This window comes from Chlorocebus sabaeus, chromosome 25 (assembly GCF_047675955.1).
Source record: "Chlorocebus sabaeus isolate Y175 chromosome 25, mChlSab1.0.hap1, whole genome shotgun sequence".
Classification (NCBI taxonomy): Eukaryota; Metazoa; Chordata; class Mammalia; order Primates; family Cercopithecidae; genus Chlorocebus; species Chlorocebus sabaeus.
The window spans coordinates 58,065,886-58,088,458 of NC_132928.1; the positions used below are offsets into that span (position 1 = coordinate 58,065,886).

The window sequence follows — 22,573 nt, forward strand, 5'->3', positions numbered from 1 at the left end:
CTGTAGTGTCTCAGGTTGTGTTTTGAAAATCCAGCTACCTCAGGCTTCCCAGGACCTAAGATCTTTAAATTCTGGACTTCAAAGGCCTAGACTTTTCACTGATTCAGATTTAGTAATAAACAACGAGGCCTGATAATTGTTTATTAATTTGAATACAACTGACTACAGCAACAGTTCTATAGCATAACATAAATGAAAGATCAAGATATATGCATATCATATCAGAGACTCGGATTGAAAAACCAAAAACGGCTAAGTATATTAGCAAGGGTAAACCATGCTTTATGGTGGTTCTAGGTGATGAAGAAAAATAGGAAAGAACAAAGATCTTCAAGAGTCTTCTAAGACAAACCTCAAGAATGCCACTGAAACTGTTTTCTGGAGTTCTGTGTAAGAATTCACTTCAAAGTAAGTTTCACATCTTAGGAGACTGTGGGATCCTCAGCTGGAGAAGGAGGTGGGGCAGGAGGTACTGTGAGGTGGGTCCTGCGAGGGGGAGGGGTTTGTTCCAAATCCAAGTGGGAGAGCATCTCCTTAGCTTCATCACTTTTCTGGGTAATTATCTCTTTTCTAGGAAGAAAGGCACATTGAATGCCATTTGAATAAAGATAGGGGTTTAAATAAATAGAGAGAAAGAGAACAGACTGGGCATGGTGGTTCATGCAAATACAGATAATCCCAGCACTTTGGGAGGCAGAGGTGGAAGGATCACTTGAGCCCAGGAGTTCAAGACCAGCCTAGACAACATAGGGAGACCCCCTCTCCACAAGAAAATAAAAATTAGCCAGTTATGGTAGCATGTACCTGTAGTCCCAGCTACTCGGGAGGCTGAGGTGGGAGGATTGCTTGAGCCCCGGAGATCGAGGATACAGTGAGCTGTGATTGTACCATTGCACTTTAGCCTGGGTGACAGAGTGAGACCCTGTCTCAAAACAACAAAAAAGAAGGAACAAAAGAAATACCCCAGATGCCAGCATCTAAAGAGAGTAGTTAACATTTTAGAGGACATCCTTCCAAGTTCCTCCAGCCACACTCACCTTGCAGAAATGAGATCTACTTTATGAACACTTTGTCAGTCAGCTCTCCTCAGAGTGAGCTCAGCTGTCCCCATTGGTGCCATGGAACCAATAGAGTCGGAGTCTGCACCCTCACTCCTCTACCCCCATCCTCCAAGGGTCTCAGGATTAGAGCAGGAGTTCTTCCCATCAATTAGCTTTCTCCATCCCCTACTGGCCTCTGTGCGTTTCATCCTGGGACAGGCTGTGTCTAAATCTTTCATTTGCATTCCAGCTATTCATAGGGCCAGTCCAGTCCCAGGTTCACTTCACAGCTCCCTTTGGCCTAACTTGTCCCCATCCCCAGGCTGCGAGGTTCACCTCCCCTTCTGCTGGAGTATACCAGGGTCTTGCCATCCTCCTCAGGGCTGGGCAAACCTTGCCTTCAAGCACATAAGACTAGCCTGTCAAGTTTTTACAGGTTCAGATTTAACTGTTCCCTGGACATTTACTATGTTCCAGGGACTAGAAATTACCTAGAAAGTAACCACATGTAGAATCTCAGCCCCCACATTAAATCTTTCAGCTGAGCAAGCTGAGACAGAAGGTGATTTACCCAGATCATGTGACCAGTAGAAGGCAGAACTGGAATCCAAATTTAAATTTTAATCTGGCCACAAGTTCACTGCTGCCATCTCCCAATCAAAGCTGATCCCTAATGTTGCTGAAAGGATGTGGGATGATAGGAAAGGAATTGTTTGGTGGCTAGGACAGGCCGCAGAATTATGCCATCTCGTCCTTGGATGGACATTAGAGCGCAGGGACCACACTTCCTGCAGACAATGCCCACTCTCACAGTCTAAACTCGTGGTGTCAAACTGGCCGTGCACCACTATCAACAAGGAGTTAACATTCCCATGTATGGTAACTAAGAAACGGTACCTAATTCCTATTCATTTGTTAGTATCTTACATCCTAATAAATTCTAAGGTCAAAGGGCATTGTAAACAACATTAGATGGAAGTCTGTATTTTCTATTTCAAATCAATAATTTTGATTTTTTTGACCAACTTCTTAACAGATTTAGTAAGATTATTATTTTTAATCTCATAATGTACCCGACAAAGAGCTCAAGCTAGAGGTGTCAGCTTGGGCCAGGCACAGTGGCTCTCGTCTGTAATCCCAGCACTTTGGGAGGCCGAGGCAGGTGGACCACTTGAGCCAAGGAGTTTGAGACCAGCCTGGGCAACATGGCAAAACCCTGTTTCTATTAAAAATACAAAAAATTAACCAGACATGGTGGCGCATGGTTGGTAGGAGGCTGAGGTGTGAGGATTGCTTAAGCCCTAGGAGGTTGAGGCTGAGGCTGAGGCTACAGTGAGCTGTGATTGCACTACTGAACTCCAGCCCAGGTGACAGAGCGAGACCCCGTCTCGAAAAAACAAAACAAAACAAAGTGATCCCCACTCCCCACCCTCTATCAAGAGCCACCAATGTGAAGTTTATCCCACCACCACCCACACAGTGAACATACACAAATGGGTGTCATCACCCTTTGAAGGGCCATGTGAGAAAAGTCTGTTTTCCACAATAGATGACAAAGCAGTTTCCTCTTCTGTGAAATGTGTCTTGCAGCAGCATTAAATACATTTAAATAACCAGTGCCAGCTACAGTTTCAGGCACTTGCTGGGGTTCAGTGTTATGCTCCATCCCAACCCCACAGGCGATCCAGAGGAAAGATTTTGGGTACCTCGTGGTCATGGTGACTCGGCGCCTGGTTACCTCGGAGGTCAAGTCCTTGTAGGGGAGATTAATGCCGTTGTCTGCAGGGCTTCTCTGAGCCATGGCCTTGCACTCAGGGGATTTGAGGAATTTAAAGTTACTGCACCTGTGAGTGTAAAACACACATGCTAGCACCCATGCTTCAGGGGTCAGGAATGCTCTAGCTAGGTCCAGCATGGTGCAGTTTGCAGAGAACATTCACTGCCTTACTCTCAGTGGGTCTTCCCTATAGCCTGGCCTTCATCCTCCTTCCGCCCAGGTCAAGAGGCAGATATTTCCTCAAATACCTATTCTGAGGAGTGGGCGGCTAAGAGTAAAATCCTTGTTGGTTGTTTATATATAACAAATGTGATTATTCCAGTCGTGCAATGGGCAGCTCTCATTACGCCCAGATAACACTGAGGACATGGAGGCACAGAGAGGTGAACTGAATCTCCCCAGGTTGCACAGCAGCCCTGTCTCATGCTGGTTTCCCTCTAACGGCGCCATTCCAGAGGAGTCCTTTCCTCACAGGGCTGTTTGGCCTCACTGACACGTGCAGAGCTTTCTTCCTGGAACACTTACCTTCTAAAAAACAGGAAAGGGACATAAACAAGACTGCGGCTGGGAGCCAAGCAACTTGTCCAGATACGCACATGGCATAGAGACTGGAGGGTTGATTTTGATAGCAGAGATAGAGGCCACCCATTTACTGTCAGCCACCTTGGGATGTCCTTTTACTTTGTCCCCCTCCTCTTTTTTTTTGGTTTTTGTTTGTTTGTTTGTTTTTGAGGCAGGGTCTGGCTCTGTCATCGAGGCTGGAGTGTATCGGAGCCATCTCGGTTCACTGCAGCCTCCGCCTCCCAAGTAGCTGAGACTACAGGTGCACGCCACCATGCCCAGCTAATTTTTGTATTTTTTGTAGAGATGGGTTTCACCATGTTGCTCAGGTTGGTCTCAAACTCCTGAGATCAAGAAATCTGCCCTCCTTAGCTTTCCAAAGTGCTGGGATTACAGCATGAGCCACCATGCCTGGCCCTTTTACTTCATCTTATTTGATAACCACAGTAACCCCACATGTAAGTATTATGATCCTCATTCAACAAATGGGGAAACTGAGCAGTAGAGAAATTAGGTAGCTTTTCAGGAGTCACAGAGCTAGAATTAGAACTAGGTCTGTCTGACTTCAAAGACTATATTCTCTCCACTACAGAGCCAAGTCATCTACCAATAAACAGAAGATGAATTAGAATAATTCCCATTCCTAGACGCCAGGTCACACTCAGTGTGGTGACTCTGCCATTCTACAGTATAGATTGCAACAGCCGGAGCTCACCAGCTTGATCTTTTGGCTGGAAAGGTTTGTTCTTATAAGGATGCCCAACTTACCTTTTAATCCCAGGTCAGCTTAGCATATAAGCGCTTCTACGCGTCAACTCATGGATTTGCTAAGAAATGTCCTTATGATATACTCTGTACCCACATACCAGCTACTTCACCACTTTGGAAAGAGAAAAGGTGAAAAAAGGACCACCAACGTCAACTTCCTCCCCTTGAGTCTTTTATCCTCCTGTAGTCAGTCTCTCTGAGGAACTTGGGTTAATAAGATTGATTCGCAACCTTAGAAAGCATCAGCTGAAACAAATTACCCCTGGAGCCATGTCCTTGAGAAATCCCCACAGATGTCACAGGGAGAGGACGGGTCTTGCGGGCAGAGGAGGGGAAGAGCTTTCTGTCATGTGAGCAGTGGGGAAGCACTGTCTTAGACGCTGGTAAACACGACATTGTGACCTAGTCTCTTTATCGGCTACTTTTTAAAAAGCTAATTCACGTACGCCCCGCCTCCCAGTGCCATCAGTCATCACTGATCCCACCTCTTCCTGATAATTCACAGCACTTCTGCCATGCTGGCAGGTGTTTCAGCTCTGAAATTAAAGGAGTTGTTTGCGCAACTCCCACTTTTGATCTGAGTGATCTCGGGCAAGTAATTTAACCTCTAGAAGCCTTGGTTTTCTTATTTGTGAAAGAGGACTAATACTATCTTCTAGGGCAGTCGTGAGGGTTGAGAAAATATTTGCAAAAAATTCCTAATTTTGCCTTTCTTGCATTTTTTTACTTTTAAAAATGTATTATTACTATTATAATTATTGAGACAGGGTCTCACCCTGTCACCCAGGCTGAAGTGCAGTGGTGAGATCATAGCATAGATCCCATCAGGCTGAGGTGGGAGGATCATTTGAGGCCAAGAGTTCAAGGCTGCAGTCGATTTCTTTACAATGATAATAAAACCACAATAGAAGAAATTTGCTATTTGGGAAGATAAGATGTAATGAAGCTGGGATTAAAAACAAGGTTGACACAAGGTCTATATATACATAGATAGATATAGTTATTTCCCTTTGTCAATGAAGAGTCAAACTCTGTAAAACATTTGAAGAGATTCTGAGCCAAATATGAGTGACCATGACCTGTGACACAGCCCTCAGGAAGTCCTGAGAACACATGCCCAAGGTGATCGGGGTGCAGCTTGGTTTTACATATTTTAGAGAGGTAGGAGACATCAATCAAATACATTTAAGAAACACATTGGTTTGGTCCAGAAAGGCAGGACAACTCAAAGTGGGGGAGCTTCCAGGCTATAGGTGAATTTAAAAATTTTCTTTTTTACAATTGGTTGAGTTTTCTAAAGACCTGGGATTGATGGAAAGAGAATGTTCAGGTTAAGATAAAAGATGGTGGAGGCCAAGGTTCTTTCAAAGTCTTATAGTGACTGACCTTAGAGACAATAGATGGCAAATGTTTCCTATTTAGATCTCAGTTAATCTCTTTAGGATTGGGAGGGTCTGGAAGAAAAAGATCTAGCTATGTTAATAGAGATTCTTTACAGATGCAAATTTGCCCCCACAAAGAATGGCTTTGCATGACCATTTCAAAATATGCTGAAGAAACACGTTTGGGGGTAAAATATTTTGATTTTCTTTCTTGTCTCATAATGTTATGCCAGAGTCAGGTTGGAGAGTTTAAGTCACGATTAGTGTTAAATAAAACCCATCTGAAGAGAATTTATGATTTGCAGTGCATGATGCCCCACACCCCTTAGACAGGAATTTGGGCAACATAAAAATCAGAGTTTAGTCCTCATCTTCATATAATGGAATGAAGGTAAGCCCTGTCCCCTGTATTAGGGTTCTCTAGAGGGAAAGAGCTAATAGGAGATAGATAGATAGATAGATAGATTTTATATATATATAAAGGGGAGTTTATTAAGTATTAACTCACATGATCACAAGGTCCCACAAGCTGTCTGCAAGCTGAGGAGTAAGAAATGCCAGTCCGAGTGCCAAAACTGAAGAACTTGGAGTCTCATGTTGGAAGGCAGGAAGCATCCAACACGGGAGAAAGATGTAGGCTGGGGGCTAGGCCAGTCTCACCTTTTCACATTTTTCTGCCTGCTTGTATTCTAGCTGGCAGCTGCGTAGACTGTGCCCATCCAGATTAAGAGTGGGTCTGCCTTTCCCAGCCCACTGACTCAAACGTTTTTTGTTTGTTTGTTTTTTTTGAGACGGAGCCCCGCTCTGTCACCCAGGCTAGAATGCAGCTCACTGCAACCTCTGCCTCCCAGGTTGAAGCAATTATCCTGTCTCAGTCTCCCCAGTAGCTGGGACTACAGGCCCACACCACCAAGCCCAGCTAATTTTTGTATTTTTAGTAGAGACGGGGTTTCACCCCGTCACCATATTGGTCAGGTGGTCTCGAATTCCTGACAGGCGATCCTCCCACCTCAGCCTCCCAAAGTGCTGGGATTACAGGCGTGAGCCACCGTGCCCGGACCTGACTCAATGTTAATCTCGTTTGGCAACACCCTCACAGACATACCCAGGATCAGTGCTTTGTATCCTTCAATCCAATTAAGCTGACACTCAGTATTAACCATCATGTTACAGGAAAGGGGTCCTGAACCAGACTCCAAGAGCGGGTTCTTGGATCTTGTGCAAGAAAGAATTCAGGGCGAGTCCGTAGTGCAAAGTGAAAGCAAGTTTATCAAGAAAGTAAATGAATAAAAGAATGGCTACTCCATAGACAGAGCGACCCCAGGGCAACTGGTTGCCCATTTTTATGGTTATTTCTTGATGATATGCTAAACTAGGGGTAGATTATTCATGCCTCCCCTTGTTAGGCCATAGAGGGTGACTTCCTGACATTGTCATGGCATTTGTAAACTGTCATGGCGCTGCTGGGAGTGTAGCAGTGAAGACGACCAGAGGTCACTCTCGTCACCATTTTGGTTTTGGCTGGCTCCTTTACTGCAAACTGTTTTATCAGCAAGGTCTTTATGACCTGTGTTTTGTGCCAACTTCCTATCTCATCCTGTGACTTAGAATACCTTAACTGTCTGGGAATAGCCCGGTAGGTTTCAGCCTCATTTTCTCCAGCACCTATTTAAGATGGAGTTGCTCTGGTTCACACGCCTCTGAAAATCACACCCTCCAAGCCCAATTATATATTTTTGAAAGCAGGAGCTGGGTGCAGTGGCTCATGCCTGTAATCCCAGCACTTTGGGAGGCCAAGGCGGATGGATCACGAGGTCAGGAGTTTGCAACCAGCCTGACCAACATGGTGAAACCCCATCTCTACTAAAGATACAAAAAAAATTAGCCGGGCATGGTGGTGTTCACCTGTAATCCCAGCTGCCTGGGAGCCTGAGGCAGGAGAATCGCTTGAACCGGGGAGGCAGAGGTTGCAGTGAGCCGAGATCGTGCCGTTGCAGTCCAGTCTGGGTGACAGAGTAAACTTCGTCTCAAAAAAAAAAAAAAAGAAAGAAAGAAAGAAAGAAAGCAACAGCCCAGTATTTTTCCCTTCCTCCTGTCTCAGGGTTTGGCCAGGCTGAGCTCCTAGTGGGGACCCAACAATTACTTACATTGAATCAGAAGATTCAGAAGCATTGTCTTCTCATCTGTTCCTTTAGCTATATGATTCCCAAAGTCTGTAAATCGTGAAGGGTTTTCAAAGTATAGACAAATTTTTGCATTGTATTTGAATATATGAGAAGCAATTATTGTATGTAAATTTCAGGAGATATACAGCCACCATAATGATTTCTTTTTTTGTTTGTTTTTGTTTTTGAGATGGAGTCTCGCTCTGTTACCTAGACTGGAATGCAGTGGTGTCGGCTCACTGCAATCTCCACCTCCCGGTTTCAAACAATTATTGTGCCTCAGCCTCCTGAGTAGCTAGAACCACAGATGCCCACCACATTTTTTTATTTTTAGTAGAGATGGCGTTTCCCCATACTGGCCAGGCTGGTTTTGAACTCCTGACCTTAAGTGATCTGCCCATCTTGGCTTCCCAAAGTGTTGGGATTACAGGCATGAGCCACTGCGCCCAGTCTTGATTTCTTTAAATAATCTGTTTTGTGTGTGTTTGTTTGCTACTGTTTTAGTTCAATGACGTTTGAAAACAAAATCTGAGCTTTAGCTAGGAACCCTCAGGGAGTCTGTTGTAGTTCAGATACATCTAAAGTGTTGACAACAGTATAATCCAGGAAAAATCACTATTTCCCACGCTAGTCATCCTTTAGGATGTGTCATACTTCGCTGAAACATGTTCCTGAATCCTGACATCTAAACATGAAGCTTACATTTCATACAAGGAGAGGTCCTGGTAATCAAGCAGTTGAACAATAAGAGAGTCTATTTCTTTACATTGATGATAATGAAACCACAATAGAAGAAATTTGCTATTTGGGAGGATAAGATGTAATGAGCTAGGATTCAAAACAAGGTCTGTTTGATACCAAAGTCCATACATTTAACAACCACATTTTCCACTCACCAAATACATATATGGGTAAAATAAAGCAAGAAAATGCATACTTTAGAAACAATAGAAAAGTATCCAACAAGATATTGTTACCAATTTTAAAACAAATTGGGGGCACAAAAAGCTCTCTTAGATTCTTAGTTACTTGATAAATAGATTGAAATTATCTCAAATGATAGGGGCCGGTTGAGAGGATACTCATGTCAAAAGATACTCATGTCATAAAAGGGGAATACTCATGTCAAAAAAAGAGATAGTGAGGCCAGACGTGGTAGCTCACACCTGTAATCCCAGCACTTTGAGAGGCTGAGATGGGCAGAGCGCCCAACGTCAGGAGTTTGAGACCATCCTGGCCAACATGGTGAAACCCCGTCTCTACTAAAAATACAAAAATTAGCTGGGTGTGGTGGCAGGTGCCTGTAGTCCCAGCTACTCGGGAGGCTGAGGCAGGAGAACCGCTTGAATCCAGGAGGCAGAGGTTGCAGTGAGCTGAGGTCACGCCACTGCACTCCAGCCTGGGTGACAGAGCAAGACTCCATCTCAAAAAACAAACAACAAATAAAAAGGAGATAGTGATGCTCTTGAAAGAACAGGATGGGTGACCCTCGTGGGCCTTGCAGGAAGAATTGAACTGGAACCCCAAAGGCACATGTAGGAACTAGATTACCTTGTCATCCCCTCAACAGCAGAGGCTATGGCACTAGATCACTATCACAAATGTGACTCAGTTATCCTCAATCTCTGCAAAATGTCTAAGGCCAACAAAACTTTTTCTAGACATATATGCATATCTGAGATAAAGGACAGTTAGCACTAAGGTGGGGTTATGAGTCCGTCAAATGTACTATCAGCTCCCTTGACCAGCTCTTGAGTCTCTGAACTTGGTTGGTTGAGTGCCAACCCAGGTGACATTCATTTCTCTACCCACTCAGCACCTGCACCTGTGCAGCTGTATGTGGCTAGTGGAAAACATACAACCTTGATAGCCAGTCTTCCTTTAAATTCATGAGTGCAGCTGTAAGTGCATGCTCATCCTAGGCCTAGATACCTTCTCTTCTGTCCTCAAACCTCCAACACATCTTCCCAATTCTCATTCTTAGCTGAGGAAAATGGAAGCAATCATAAGAAAATTCCACACTCACCACACCTACCCACCTTCCAACCTTCGTGCCCATGTTCTCTGTCTCCTCTCACCTTACTCTAGACGAACTATTGGCACTCTTTTCAGGGGCCAACCCTTCCACTCCAGCACTAGATTCCGTTCCCTCTCATCTACTCGAAGTCTTCATTTGAACAATTCTCCCGTCTCTTTATTATCAAATTTCTCCTCTCTGTTGGAACTTTCTCATCAGTGAACAACCATGTTATTTCTCCCATTTTAACCTTTTCTTGTTCCCACTTTTCCCCACCACAAAACAAAGACAAAATTTGCTTGTAAAAGACTTGTCTATATTCATTGCCTCCAATTCCTTTCCTTCAATTCTCTGTCAAATCCACTTTAAAAAACATTTCTCACATCACTCAGTCACCAGCAGTAGTTGAAACAGTAAATAACTCACTCCTCCTTGAAGCATTGTCTTCACTGACTTCCAGGACACCACCCTCTCGCTTGGTCCAAAGTCACTGGCAACTCTTTCTCAGTTCCCTCTGCTTGTTTCCTCTTATTTCGCTATACTCGTAACAGGACAGCATCCAAGCCTCAGCCCTTGAATCTCTTCTATTCTCTACACTCATTTCCCTGTTGATCTCACCTAGTCTCATCACTCAATTGCCTGTCAGGTTCACAACTACGCCAATTATCATGCTTGGGGTCAGCTTCCAGTCCATGCTGAGGTCCGAAGGGAGTAGGTAGATGAGCAGCAAGAACACCTGTGAGGCTGTAGGCAGGTGAAAGATGATTTTATTCAGCAGCAGCTCTCATCAACAGCTTTCTCACACTGTCTGCCCTGTCTCAGCTGCTTAGTCCAGTGGCTCCCACACACAGCTGCCCAGACAGCTCTCCCCTGCCTCAGGGTCAGCAGCTTAACTCTTTCTCTCTCCGGGCTCAAGCTGAGCCATGCTGTGCCCTGCCTTCCCACTGTCTGCAAAATGGACAGCTTTGGTTCTCTTTCTCTAGGTGCCAGCATGCGTGTATAGTGTCAGCAGGGCAATTATACCTTTTACAGACAACAGTGGCTTAGAGGCAAATGATGAGCCTTCCCATGTTATGGCTACATGGCTGTGATAACAAGTGGAGTTATATGCCTGCACTCTAAACTTACTGAGTCACTCTGGATGTTTACCTCGCCCTATCCTTGACCAAAGCACAGCCATGTTCCTTACAATGCCATCCATCTATAGGAGATGACATCTATCGATCTGTCTCTCCAGCCCCGATCTCTCTCCTGAACTCAACCAATATATCAGCTGCTGACTTGACATCTCAATATAACCAATAAACCTGTAAATTCAACACGTCCAAGACTGAACTCCTGACCACCTCCATCCAACCTGTTCCAGCAGCTGTCTTCCTCTTTGTTGTTGTTGTTGTTGTTATTTATTTGAGACAGAGTCTCACTCTGTCACCCAGGCTGGAGTGCAATGGCATGGTCTCGGCTCACTACAACCCCTGCCTCCCCGGGTTCAAGCGATTCTCCTGCCTCAGCCTCCCCAGTAGCTGGGATTACAGGTGTGCGCCACCACACTGGGCTAATTTTTGTGTTTTTAATAGAGACAGGGTTTCGCCATGTTGGCCAGGCTGATCTCAAACTCCCGACCTCATGTGATCCACCTGCCTCGGCCTCCCAAAGTGCTGAGATTACAGGCATGAGCCACTGCACCCGGCTCTTTGTTTTGTTTGTTCGTTTGTTTGTTTGTTTTGAGATGGAGTTTTGCTCTTGTCACCCAGGTTGGAGTGCAGTGGCATGATCTTGGCTCACTGCAACCTCTGCCTCCGGGGCTCAAGCGGTTCTCCTGCCTCAGCCTCCCGAGTAGCTGGGATTACGAGTGTGTGCCACCATGCCCGGCAAAGTTTTGTATTTTTAGTAGAGACAGGGTTTCACCACGTTGGCCAGGCTGGTTTCGAACTCCTGACCTCAAGTGGTCCACCTGCCTCGGCCTCCCAAAATGCTGGGATGACAGGCGTGAACTACCGCGTCTGGCCCCTCATTCCTATTAATGGCAACCCCATCCTTTCGGCAGCACAAGCTCCAAATCTAGAAGTCATCTTTGTCTTATCGCTTTCTCTCTCTCAAACCAACATTCAGTCCATCAGCAATGGATTTTCAACTCTACTCTTCAGTTATACCTAGAATCCAGCCACTTCTTATCACCTCCACTGTTACCATCCTGATCCAACTCACCATTATCTTTGGCATAGATTAAGCCTGTCTGGTTCCCTGCTTTCATCCTTGTCACTTTCAATCTATTTGCAACATGCAGCCAGAGCAATCTTTAAAAATATGTCATGTTACTACTCTGTTCCAAACTCTCCATGGCTTTTTATTTCACAGAGTAAAAGCCAAAAGCCTTACAATGGCCTTCAAGGTCTGATAGAATCTGCGTTCTTCCCCCGACCCCGATTTCTTTGATATGTCAACTCCTATTACTCTCCCCTTTCTCAGTCAGTTTCAACCACCTGGCCTCCTTACCATTCCTTGAACACCCAGAGATATTCTCCCTTCAGGTCAGGTCTTTGCATTTGCTCATACCTCTGCCTGGAATATGCTTTTCCCAAATATCTTGATATCTGTTCCCTCTCTTCCTTCAAGTCTTTGTTCAGTGTTGTCTGCACAGTGAGGCCTTCGTTGACTACTCCATCTACAATGTAGGAAAAAAGCACACATTTTTGTCTACCATGTTCACTGCCATATCTCAACACCTAAAACAATGATGTTGCAGTGAATGCTGTGGGGCTCCCATCCACATCCCCTTTGCAGCTGAGGCAGTTGTTGCCCTGCTGCTGGGAGTGTTGGTGGTGATGACTCTCAGCTGAGTGCCTCTCCAGGCATTGCTCTCAGCTGAAGAAAGTTGCCTTAGCCACATGTCTGCTCCTCTCCTAGAGCTAAAGGCTAGCTCGCAACAAATGACTTGCCCACCACTGGGGATATGAAGGCTCAGCCCCCTTGCCTCAACTTGGGATGACTCTAAAGATTCATCCCCAGCTGCAGAGCTGCCAGTAGGGTCAGCTGAGGCCTTTATTGTAACTGCACCATGGTTCAACGGCTCCCTCTGCCCAATCCTACTTACTTAATTCTCCCAGATATTGATGCAGAGGGCACTCCCTCAATGAACTTTCTGCACATAAATCTTGATTTCAGTGTCTGTTCCCAGTATTCTGTTAGAAACTTGACCTAACACCATTTGTGTCAGTAGGGGATAGAGGAAGAAAACTCTAAAAAGACTTTTGGCACTGGATTACCAGGTAATGTGGGCCTCATCACTGGCAGTAATTGAGCATTAGTATCCCTTGGAAAACTGTAATGGCACAATTGTTAAATTTTTCCCTGGTGTTGAATTGGGAGGGGATACTGTTGGAAGGGAATAAACTGGCAGGTGCATTATCTCAAGCTTTTGCGAGATTCAGGGGAAGTACTAAATATAAGGACAATGCCCCTTGCTGCGTGCTATTGATGAATTTGAGAAAGACAATGAAAGACTGGACTCCCAATCAGCCATTGCAGGTGAAGTGATAAAGTCAGAGGCCTCTTTGGCAGCATAATAAAGAGGCTTTCATTTCCCACAGCCAAAGGGCAGTAAAAGCTGAGGATAAGGCTGAGGATTTAGGTGTGGTGGCTCACACTTGTAATCCTAGCACTTTGGGAGGCCAAGGCAGGAGGACTGCTTGAGCCCAGGAGTTCAAGACCAACTGGGGCAACATAGTGAGACCTTATAATCTACAAGAAATGAAAAAGTTAGCCAGGTGTGATGGCATGTGCCTGTAGTCCCAGTTACTCAGGAAGCTGAGGTGGAAGGATCACTTGAGCCTAGGAGTTCAAGGTTGCAGCAAGCTATAATTGCGACACTGCACTCCAACCTGGGTGACAGAGCAAGACCCTGTCTTGCCAAAAAACAAAAAACAAAAACAAAAACAAAAAAGCATCACAGAGATTGTTGAATTCTCAGTCCCAGCAAGTCAAGAAAAAGTGGGATTCTGAGACTGAGATGAAGTCTTAATGGGCTAATATACTTGGAAACCTTGAAACCCAGATCCCCCTGAACCCTCCAGGCCTGCAGAAATGGTTTGGTCCTCTCTGTTGAACAGAGACTAGAACTCACTTGGCTTGAAGATGCTGCAGAGGCTTCTACCTTGTAAGGCAACACGTGTTTTCCTTGGGACCTCCCTTTGCGCAACCAGATGAATATCTAGGGTCACCATCCTTTGTTCAGTTTCTGGACTCAGAACCCACTGAGTAAAAGATAAATCGGGTCCTCAGGAGGAAGGATCTTATAATACCATGACAAGTGTATAGTAATGATTTCCCACAGAGATCTAGGGACATTTAGTCAAGGAACCATCCACTGGAAACAGAGGAACACCCATACATTTTGAAGATTGTGGAATGTAACATTCAAGATGACATTGGTATTCAAAGTGTAAACATGGACCCTCCATCAGAGTTAAAGACCCATGAAGTCTAGAAATAAATAGAGTTGTGGCCCAGTTCTAACTCACAGTGAGTCCACTTGGTCCAAGTCCTATCAAGCGGTTATTTCCTTGCTCTTTGAATGTATACTTGGAATGGACATACTTGGAAGTTGATAGTACTCCCACATTAGGTTTTATTTTTTTGTTGTTGTTTTGTTTTGTTTTGTTTTGTTCTGAGATGGAGTTTTACTCTTGTCACCCAGGTTGGAGTGCAACGGCACGATCTCGGCTCACTGCAACCTCTGCCTCCCAGGTTCAAGTGATTCTCTTGCCTCAGCCTCCCAAGTAGCTGGGATTACAGGTGTGAACCACCATGCCTGGCTAATTTTTTTTTTTTTTTTTGTATTTTTAGTAGAGATGGTGTTTCACCATGTTGGTCAGGCTGGTCTCGAACTCTTGACCACCTGATCCACCCGCCTTGGCCTCCCAAAGTGCTGGGATTACAGGTGTGAGCCACCGCGCCTGGCTGCACATTAGTTTTTGACCTGAGGTAGGAATTATTGCAGTGGGAAATGCTAAGTTGCTAAGTGAAAGTCTTTCGGCTTCCCCCCAGTTAATGTAGTAAATAAAATGTCATGTGGTGGTTAGGAATAGCCCTGACTGATGCCACCGTTGGAAACCTAAAGGGTACAGGCCGGGTTCGGTGGCTCGTGCCTGTAATCCCAGCACTTTGGGAGGCCTAGGCAGGCAGATCGCCTGAGGTCAGGAGTTCGAGACCAGACGGGTCAACATGATGAAACCCTGTCTCTACTAAAAATACAAAAATTAGCCGGGCATGGTGGTGGACGCCTGTAATCCCAGTTACTCAGTGAGGCAGGAGAATTGCTTGAATTTGGGAGACAGAGGTTGCAGTGAGCCGAGATCGTGCCACTGCACTGCACTCCAGTCTGGGCTACAGAATGAGACTCCATCTCAAAAAAAAAAAAAAAAGAAAACAAATCTATAGGATACAAGGCCAGCAGTTCTCATAATATCCCTATTGAATTTATTTCTCTGGTCCCTACAAAAACCAGCCTGAAGACTACTGCAAATTCAACCAAGTTGTAGCTGTAATTGTAATTGCTGAGACAGAAGTAATATATTTGTTAGGGTAGATTAATGTCAGTTTACCCATCAGTCAAATTTTTGTTTTAGGGATCCAGAGGTCTGGGGCATGATTTTCCATCCCCTGCAAATTGAAGGACAAAATGTTGCACCTTGTACCTCCCACCGCTAAGAAAGAAGCACAATGCCTGGTAGGCCTCTTTGGATTCTGAGGTAGCATATTCCATATTTAGGAATACTGCTGCAACCCATATACTGACTAACATGAAAGTCTGCTGACTTTGAGCAGATATTAGCACAGGAAAGGACCCTGCAGGTCCAGGCAGTGGGGCAAGTGGCCCCACAGCCACTTGGTTGATACTAAGCAGAAGACCTTCTGGTAAGAGGTATTGGTGACACACAAGGATGTTTTGTGGCAAGCTCCAATAGGAGAATTACAATGCAATTTTATCTGCAATGAAGTTTGATGCAAAGTTCCTGGGAGGTGAGCAAATGGCCAGAACAGCCCATTTTGAGTAGTTCTATTAGATCCTGAAAACCATGCGTTTGAGCAGGCCCAGGAGCAATCTACAAGATGGAAGTGGTACATTGAGAATTGTGTACAAGTAGGGCCCAAGGGAACAAGCAGGTAGCCCAGACCCCCATATTATTCATTAATATTGTACCAGCACCTCTCCCTCAATTTATCTCTTTGTTTGCCCAAAGAGTCTCTTATAGTCAGCTTAAAGACAAAAAAAAAAACAAAAAAACAAAAAAACCCTCAAGTTTGGTTTTGTCAATTCAGTAGGTAAGTGCAAGCCAGCATTGGACAACTGCCGCCCTGCAGCTCTTCTCAGGGTGGCCCTAAATGATAGCAGCAAGGGAAAATTGTCCCAGTGGGCAGTTTCAAGCAACGCATTTGATCATCTACTTTGTGTGGAAAGAGAAGTGGCTGGCCCAAGAGAAGAATTCATACAAACTCATGAATGATGGTAAATGGGTTGGATGATTGGTCAGAGGCTTCTAAGGAAAACAACTGGAAAACCACCCAACCACTGGATGACTAGATTTGAAACGTATTCTATGTAAAATTGGGCAAGACCTAAACTAGCACCATTATCAGAGGGCTTAAAGTGTTAAGTGTTTGTTTTACCTTCATGGGATCCAGCATAATACCTCATTGGACCAAGGTACCCACATTACAATGAAGGGGATTGGCAGTGACTGAATGCTATGGTTTGAATGTGTCCCCACAAAATTCATGCATTGGAAACTTAATCCCTAATGCAACAGTGTTGAGAGGTTGAGAGGTGATTAGGCCATGACAGCAAAGCCCTCATGAATGGATCAATGTCATTATTGCAGAAATGGGTTACTTATCACAAGAGTGGGCTTGTTATACAAGCAGCTCTCTCTCTCTTTCTCTCTCTCTCTTTCTCATGCTCACTTGCCCTTCTGCCATGTTATGACTCAGCAAGAAGGCCCTCTCCAGATGCTAGCACCATGCTCCTGGGCTTCCCAGCCTCTGGAACTCTAAATAAAGTTTTCTTTATAAAGTATCCAGTCCTGTGGTATGCAGCCTTAGCACTTAAAGCAGACTAAGACAGATACTAAGCCTGGGTATCTAGTGTGGCATTATCACATTCTGTAACATCTAGAAGCTGCCAGCCTGATAGCATAATGGAATGACCTTTGAAGATACAATTGAGGTACCAATTTGGAGACAATACCCTGCAAACATGGTGGAACAAGCAGCCTCTAAGATGAGACTCAGTGATCCCTGACTCCTATTATTCACACCTTCGTGTAATCTCTGCCTCTTGAGTGTGAACTTATTGACTGACTTATAATAACAGAATATGGTAGAAGTGATAAGCTGTCACTTCTAACATAAATTACAAGAAGATTTGTTTCAGATGCTTTCTTTTTCACCGTCTTTTGGCTTGCTTGCTTGGAAGCTAGATGTCATAATGTGAGGTATCCTTGTGGACAGACCCATGTGAAAGGGGGCTGGGGCCTACTAACAACCATGTGAGTGATCTTGGAAAATAATTTTCCCTCATTTGAGCCTTACAATGAGACTGCAGTCTTGGTCAAACAACCCGACAGCAAATCCATGAAAGATCTTGAGCCACAGGGACCTAGTTAAGCTGCACCTGTATTCCTGACCCATAGGAACTGTGCAATAACAAACACTTGTTGGCCGGGTGCAGTGGCTTATGCCTATAATCCCAGCACTTTGGGAGGCCAAGGAGGGAGGATCACTTGAGGTCAAGAGTTGGAGACCAGCCTGGGCAACACTGACATACCCTGTCTCTACAAACACAGACACAAAAAAGAAAGAAATATGTGCTATCTTGAGCTACTAAGTTTCAGGGTAATATGCTACACAGCAATAGATAATAATAGATTGCCCTTCAAGGAACTAAGTGTGGAAAGAAGTGTCTCACCATCGCTCCCAGTGACCCAGTTGGGGTATTTGTGTTTCTCATCCTTCTCAACTCTGAGACCTGTGTGTTTAGAGGTTCTCATTTGCAGGAGGGGAGTACATCCACCAGAGACACAGGAAGGGGCATAGCTTCCACCTAGTCACCTTGAGCTTATTTTGCCAAGAGACCAGTAGGTGAGGAAAGAAGTTATACAGCAGGGATACTTGACTCTAGTCACTAGGAGGAGATCGGGCCAAGGAAGAATACATGTGGCTCCCAGGTTATCTGTGATGGATCTTTTTTAGTACATGCTTGTCCAGTTTTGACAAGAAATAAATGTAGCTTCCAGTTATAGAAAGGCAAAGTGACCAAGGGCTTAGACCCTCTCAGATATTAGGGCCCGGGTAAGCCATCAGGGGCAGTAGAGGTGCTAGCTGAGGGTGCAGGAAATCTAGAATGGCTAGGAGAGGAGGACATCAGCTGTGGCTGAGACCAGCTGTAATGGCAGGGTGTATACTTAACTCACTAATCTTCAGGTTTCCCAGGAAGAGACCAATCCGAATCTGGAGGAGTTATTTCCAGAGCTTATCACTGAGCAGCGAAAGGTGAACTAAAGTGGATGCTATGTGCACCACCTAGATCCTCTTCTGGACTGAGGGACTCATTTCCCCAGCTGCTGGGAGTGTTGGCTCTGGTTCTGAGCACAGTCCTTTCTGGGAATTGCCCTTAGCAGAGAATGACTCATCCAAGATCATGTATTCCCTTCCCACATCCCCATCCTTGGGCAATAACTGGAAAATGTGAGGGTATAAAAGTCTGGTTCCCCGGCCGGGCGCGGTGGCTCACGATTGTAATCCCAGCACTTTGGGAGGCTGAGGTGGGCAGATCATGAGGTCAGGAGATCAAGACCATCCTGGCTAACACGGTGAAACCCCATCTCTACTAAAAATACAAAAACAAAATTAGCTGGGCATGGTAGCAGGCGCCCGTAGTCCCGGCTACTCGGGAGGCTGAGGCTGGAGAATGGTGTGAACCCGGGAGGCAGAGCTTGCAGTGAGCCGAGACTGAGCCACTGCACTCCAGCCTGGGCAACAGAGTGAGACTCCATCTCAAAAAAAAAAAAAAAAAAAAAAAAAAAAAGTCTGGTTCCTTGGCCTCACGGCCAGATAATTCTAAAGGAGCATCTTATTTCCAGAACTTACCACAAGATTTACTGAGGCATTTTTTTGCATTAGCATCTCAGTTGAATGTCTCCCCCTGCCAATCCAATTTTATGCTCCACTATGGTGTGATCTCAAGGGCAGGCCTAATAAACTTCCTGTACACATCTCTTTTGCAGTGTATTCTGTAAACTCTGACTGATATGGTTTGGCTGTGTCCCCACCCAAATCTCATCTTGAATTGTATCTGCCATAATTCCCGCGTGTTGTGGGACAGACAGGGTGGAAGATAATTGAATCATGGGGGCAGTTTCCCCCACACTGTTTTCGTGGTAGTGAATAAGTCTCACGAGATCTGACGATTTTATAAGGGGTTTTCCCTTTCACATGGCTCTCATTTCTCTCTTATCTGATGCCATGTAAGACGTGCCTTCTGCCTTCTGCCGTGATTGTGAGGCTTCCCCAGCCACATGGAACTGCGAGTCCATTAAACCTCTTTTTCCTTATAAATTACCCAGTCTTGGGTATGTCTTTATCAGCAGCATAAGAACAGACTTGTGAACACAGACTGCACTGTTTTCTATACACCCTGGCCAAAGATAAATATGGAATTGCTGAACAAACAAATAAATGATTACTATTTGGAGTTGAGGAATTTCATGCTGCCTTAACCCATATACAGAAGGGCCTAAGAACTACCAGAGACCTACAAGTGTTGGAATGGCAGGGAAAAATCCAGAGCTCACTTTGGGCCCATGCCAACATCTCAGAATGAGTATAGAAACCATAGAATAAGAAAGGATGTCAATGGTTTTAAGCATCTTTTTTTTTTTGGAGAACCACATTTTAGAAGTTCAGTCTTCCATGGTACCCTAATACACAGATGAAAATGGAGAGAGGGCTTACATTTATTTACCAAGTTGGCTTTTCTCATACTTTGAGACACCTCTGAGGAGCCTAGGACCTCTCAGCATAGTTTGAAGTGGGAGAAACAATGACCTAAATTTTGTATTTACAGAAGTTATTTAACTCTGGAAAAATCCAGCTTTCTGGTAAGTACAGATGCTGGTTTAGACGTAGATATGTATATTTAACAAGGCAATTAAGTGATCATCTTACTGTAACCTACTAACCTACCAAACAACAAGCATTGTATATGTATATTTCTAAAAACCCCTTTATGTCATTTAATCAAAACTCCGTAAGGAAGATAGAATCATCTCCATTTTAGAGTTGAAAAAACAGACATATGAAAGTTGTGATTTTTTGTTTTTCTTTTTTCTTTTTTTTTTTTTGAGATGGAGTCTCACGCTCTTGCCCAGGCTGGAGTACAGTGGTGTGATCTCACCACAACCTCTGCCTCCTGGGTTCAAGAAATTCTCCTGCCTCAGCCTTCCAAGTAGCTGGGATTACAGGCCTGTAATGCCTGCCACCACGCCCAGCTTATTTTTTTTGTATTTTTAGAAGATATGGGGTTTCACCCTCTTGGTCAGGCTGCTCTTGAACTGCAGACCTCGTGATCCACCTGCTTTGGCCTCCCAAAGTGCTGGGATTACAGGCCTGAGACACTGCACCCAGCTGAGTGATTTTTCTTAGGTTACGCAGCTAGCAAGGAATACCTTGAAGAAATTGTGGGTTTGGTTCTAGACTACCACCACAATAAAACAAGTCACATGGACTTTTTTGGTGTCCAGTGCATATAAAACTTAAGTTTACATGGTTGTTATTAAGTGTTCAATAGCATTATGTCTAAAAAAATGCATACACTTTTATTTAAAATACTTTATTGCTAAAAAAAAAAAAATGCTAATGATCATCAGAGCCTCGAGTGAGTCATATCTTTTTTTCTGAGACAGAATTTCGCTCTTGTTGCCCAGGTTGGAGTGCAATGGCGTGATCTCAGCTCACTGAAACCTCTGCCTCCTGGGTTCAAGCGATTCTCCTGCCTCAGCCTCCTGAGTAGCTGGGATTATAGGCATGCACCACCACACCCGACTAATTTTGTATTTTTAGTAGAGACAGGGTTTCTCCAGGTTGGTCAGGCTGGTCTCGAACTCCTGACCTCAAGTGATCCACGTGCTTCGGCCTCCCAAAATGCTGGGATTACAGGCGTGAGCCACTGCGTCCAACCAAGTCTTACCTTTTAGTTGGTGGAGAATCTTGCCTTGATGGTGGTGGCTGCTGCCTAATCAAGGTGGTGGTTGCTGAACACCAGGGTGGCTGTGGCAATTTCCTCAAATAAGACAATGAAGTTTGCCACATCAATTGACTCTTCCTTTCACGAATGAGTTATCTGTACCACGTGATGCTGTTTGATATCATTTTACACACAGTAGAACTTCTTCCAAAGTTGGAGTCAATCCTCTCAAACCGTGTTAATGCTTTATTAACTGAGTTTGTGTAAAATTCTAAATTCTTGTCATTTCAACAACACATACAGCATCTTCACAAGGAGTAGGTACCATCCCAAGAAACCACTGTCTTTGCTCATCCGTAAGAAGCAACTCCTCATCTGTTCAAGTTTGATCATGAGATTGCAGCAATTCAGTCCCACCTTCAGGCTCCACTTCTAACTCTACCTCTCTTGCTATTTCCACCACATCTGCATTTACTTCCTCCGTTGAACTCTCCTTGAATCCCCAGGGCTCTGTGAGGGTTGGAATAAAATTTCTTCCAAACTCCTGTTCATGTCGATATTCTGACATCCTCTCATGAACCACAAATGTTATTAATGGCATCTAGAATGGTAAATCCTATCACATGGTTTTCAATTTCTTTGCCCAGATTCATCAGAGGACTCACTATTTATGAAAGCTGTAGCCTTACAAAATGTATTAGTACTTTTTTCTTTTTTTTTTTTTTTTTCTGAGACAGTCTTACTCTGTCACCCAGGCTGGAGGACAGTGGCGTGATCTCAGCTCACTGCAACCTCCGCCTCCCGGGTTCAAGCAATTCTCCCCTCAGCCTCCTGAGTAGCTAGGATTACAGGCATGTGCCACCATGCCTTGCCTTTTTTTTTTTTTTTTTGTACTTTCTGAAGAGATGGGGTTTCACCATGTTCACCAGGCTGGTCTCGAACTCCTGACCTTGTGATCCACCCGCCTCAGCCTTCCAAAGTGCTGGGATTACAGGTGTGAGCCACCACGTCTGCTAGTATTTCTTAAATAAGACTTGAAAGTCAAAATTATTCCTTGATCCATAGGTTGTAGAATGGATGTCATGTTAGCAGGCATGAAAACATCAATCTTCTTGTACATCTCCATCACAGCTCGAGTGACTAGGTACATTGTCAACGATCTTACCATATTTTGAGTGTTTGGCTTTTTTCCGCCCCTGAGCAAGAGGTCTCAACAGTAGGCTTAGAATATTAGATATGCTACACTATAGAGATGTGCTGTTGTCCATCCTTTGCTGTTGTATTTCTAGAGCACAGGCAGAGTAGATTTAGCTTAACTTTTAAGGGCCCTAGGATTTTCGAAATGGTAAATGAGTATTGGCTTCAGCTTAAAGTCACCAGCTGCATAAACCCCTAACAAGTCAGTTTTTGAAGCTTTGAAGCCAGGCATTGACTTCTCTCCAGCTATGAAAGGCCTAGATGGCATCTGCTTCCAATAGAAGGCTATTTTGTCTACATTAAAAACTTGCTATTTAGCACAGCCCCTTCATCAATTATCTCAGCTAGATCTTCTAGACAACTTGCTGCAGTTCCTACATCAACTCTTGCTGCTTCGCTTTGCACTTTAATGTTATGGAGATGG

The 22,573-nt window shown here is 44.5% G+C and overlaps 1 protein-coding gene across 1 annotated transcript; it reads right to left on the reverse strand.

The window, feature by feature from the left end:
* Positions 1–127: 127 nt before the first annotated feature.
* Positions 128–4,496, reverse strand: MYOCOS (myocilin opposite strand). The gene is made up of 3 exons (XM_037986241.2): positions 4,407–4,496; positions 2,747–2,884; positions 128–570 (listed from the first exon to the last, which is right to left on the reverse strand). The coding sequence occupies exons 2-3, from the start codon at positions 2,839–2,841 to the stop codon at positions 423–425; spliced, it is 243 nt and encodes an 80-aa protein (XP_037842169.1). The 5' UTR covers positions 2,842–2,884; positions 4,407–4,496; the 3' UTR covers positions 128–422.
* Between the last annotated feature and the right edge of the window lie 18,077 nt (positions 4,497–22,573).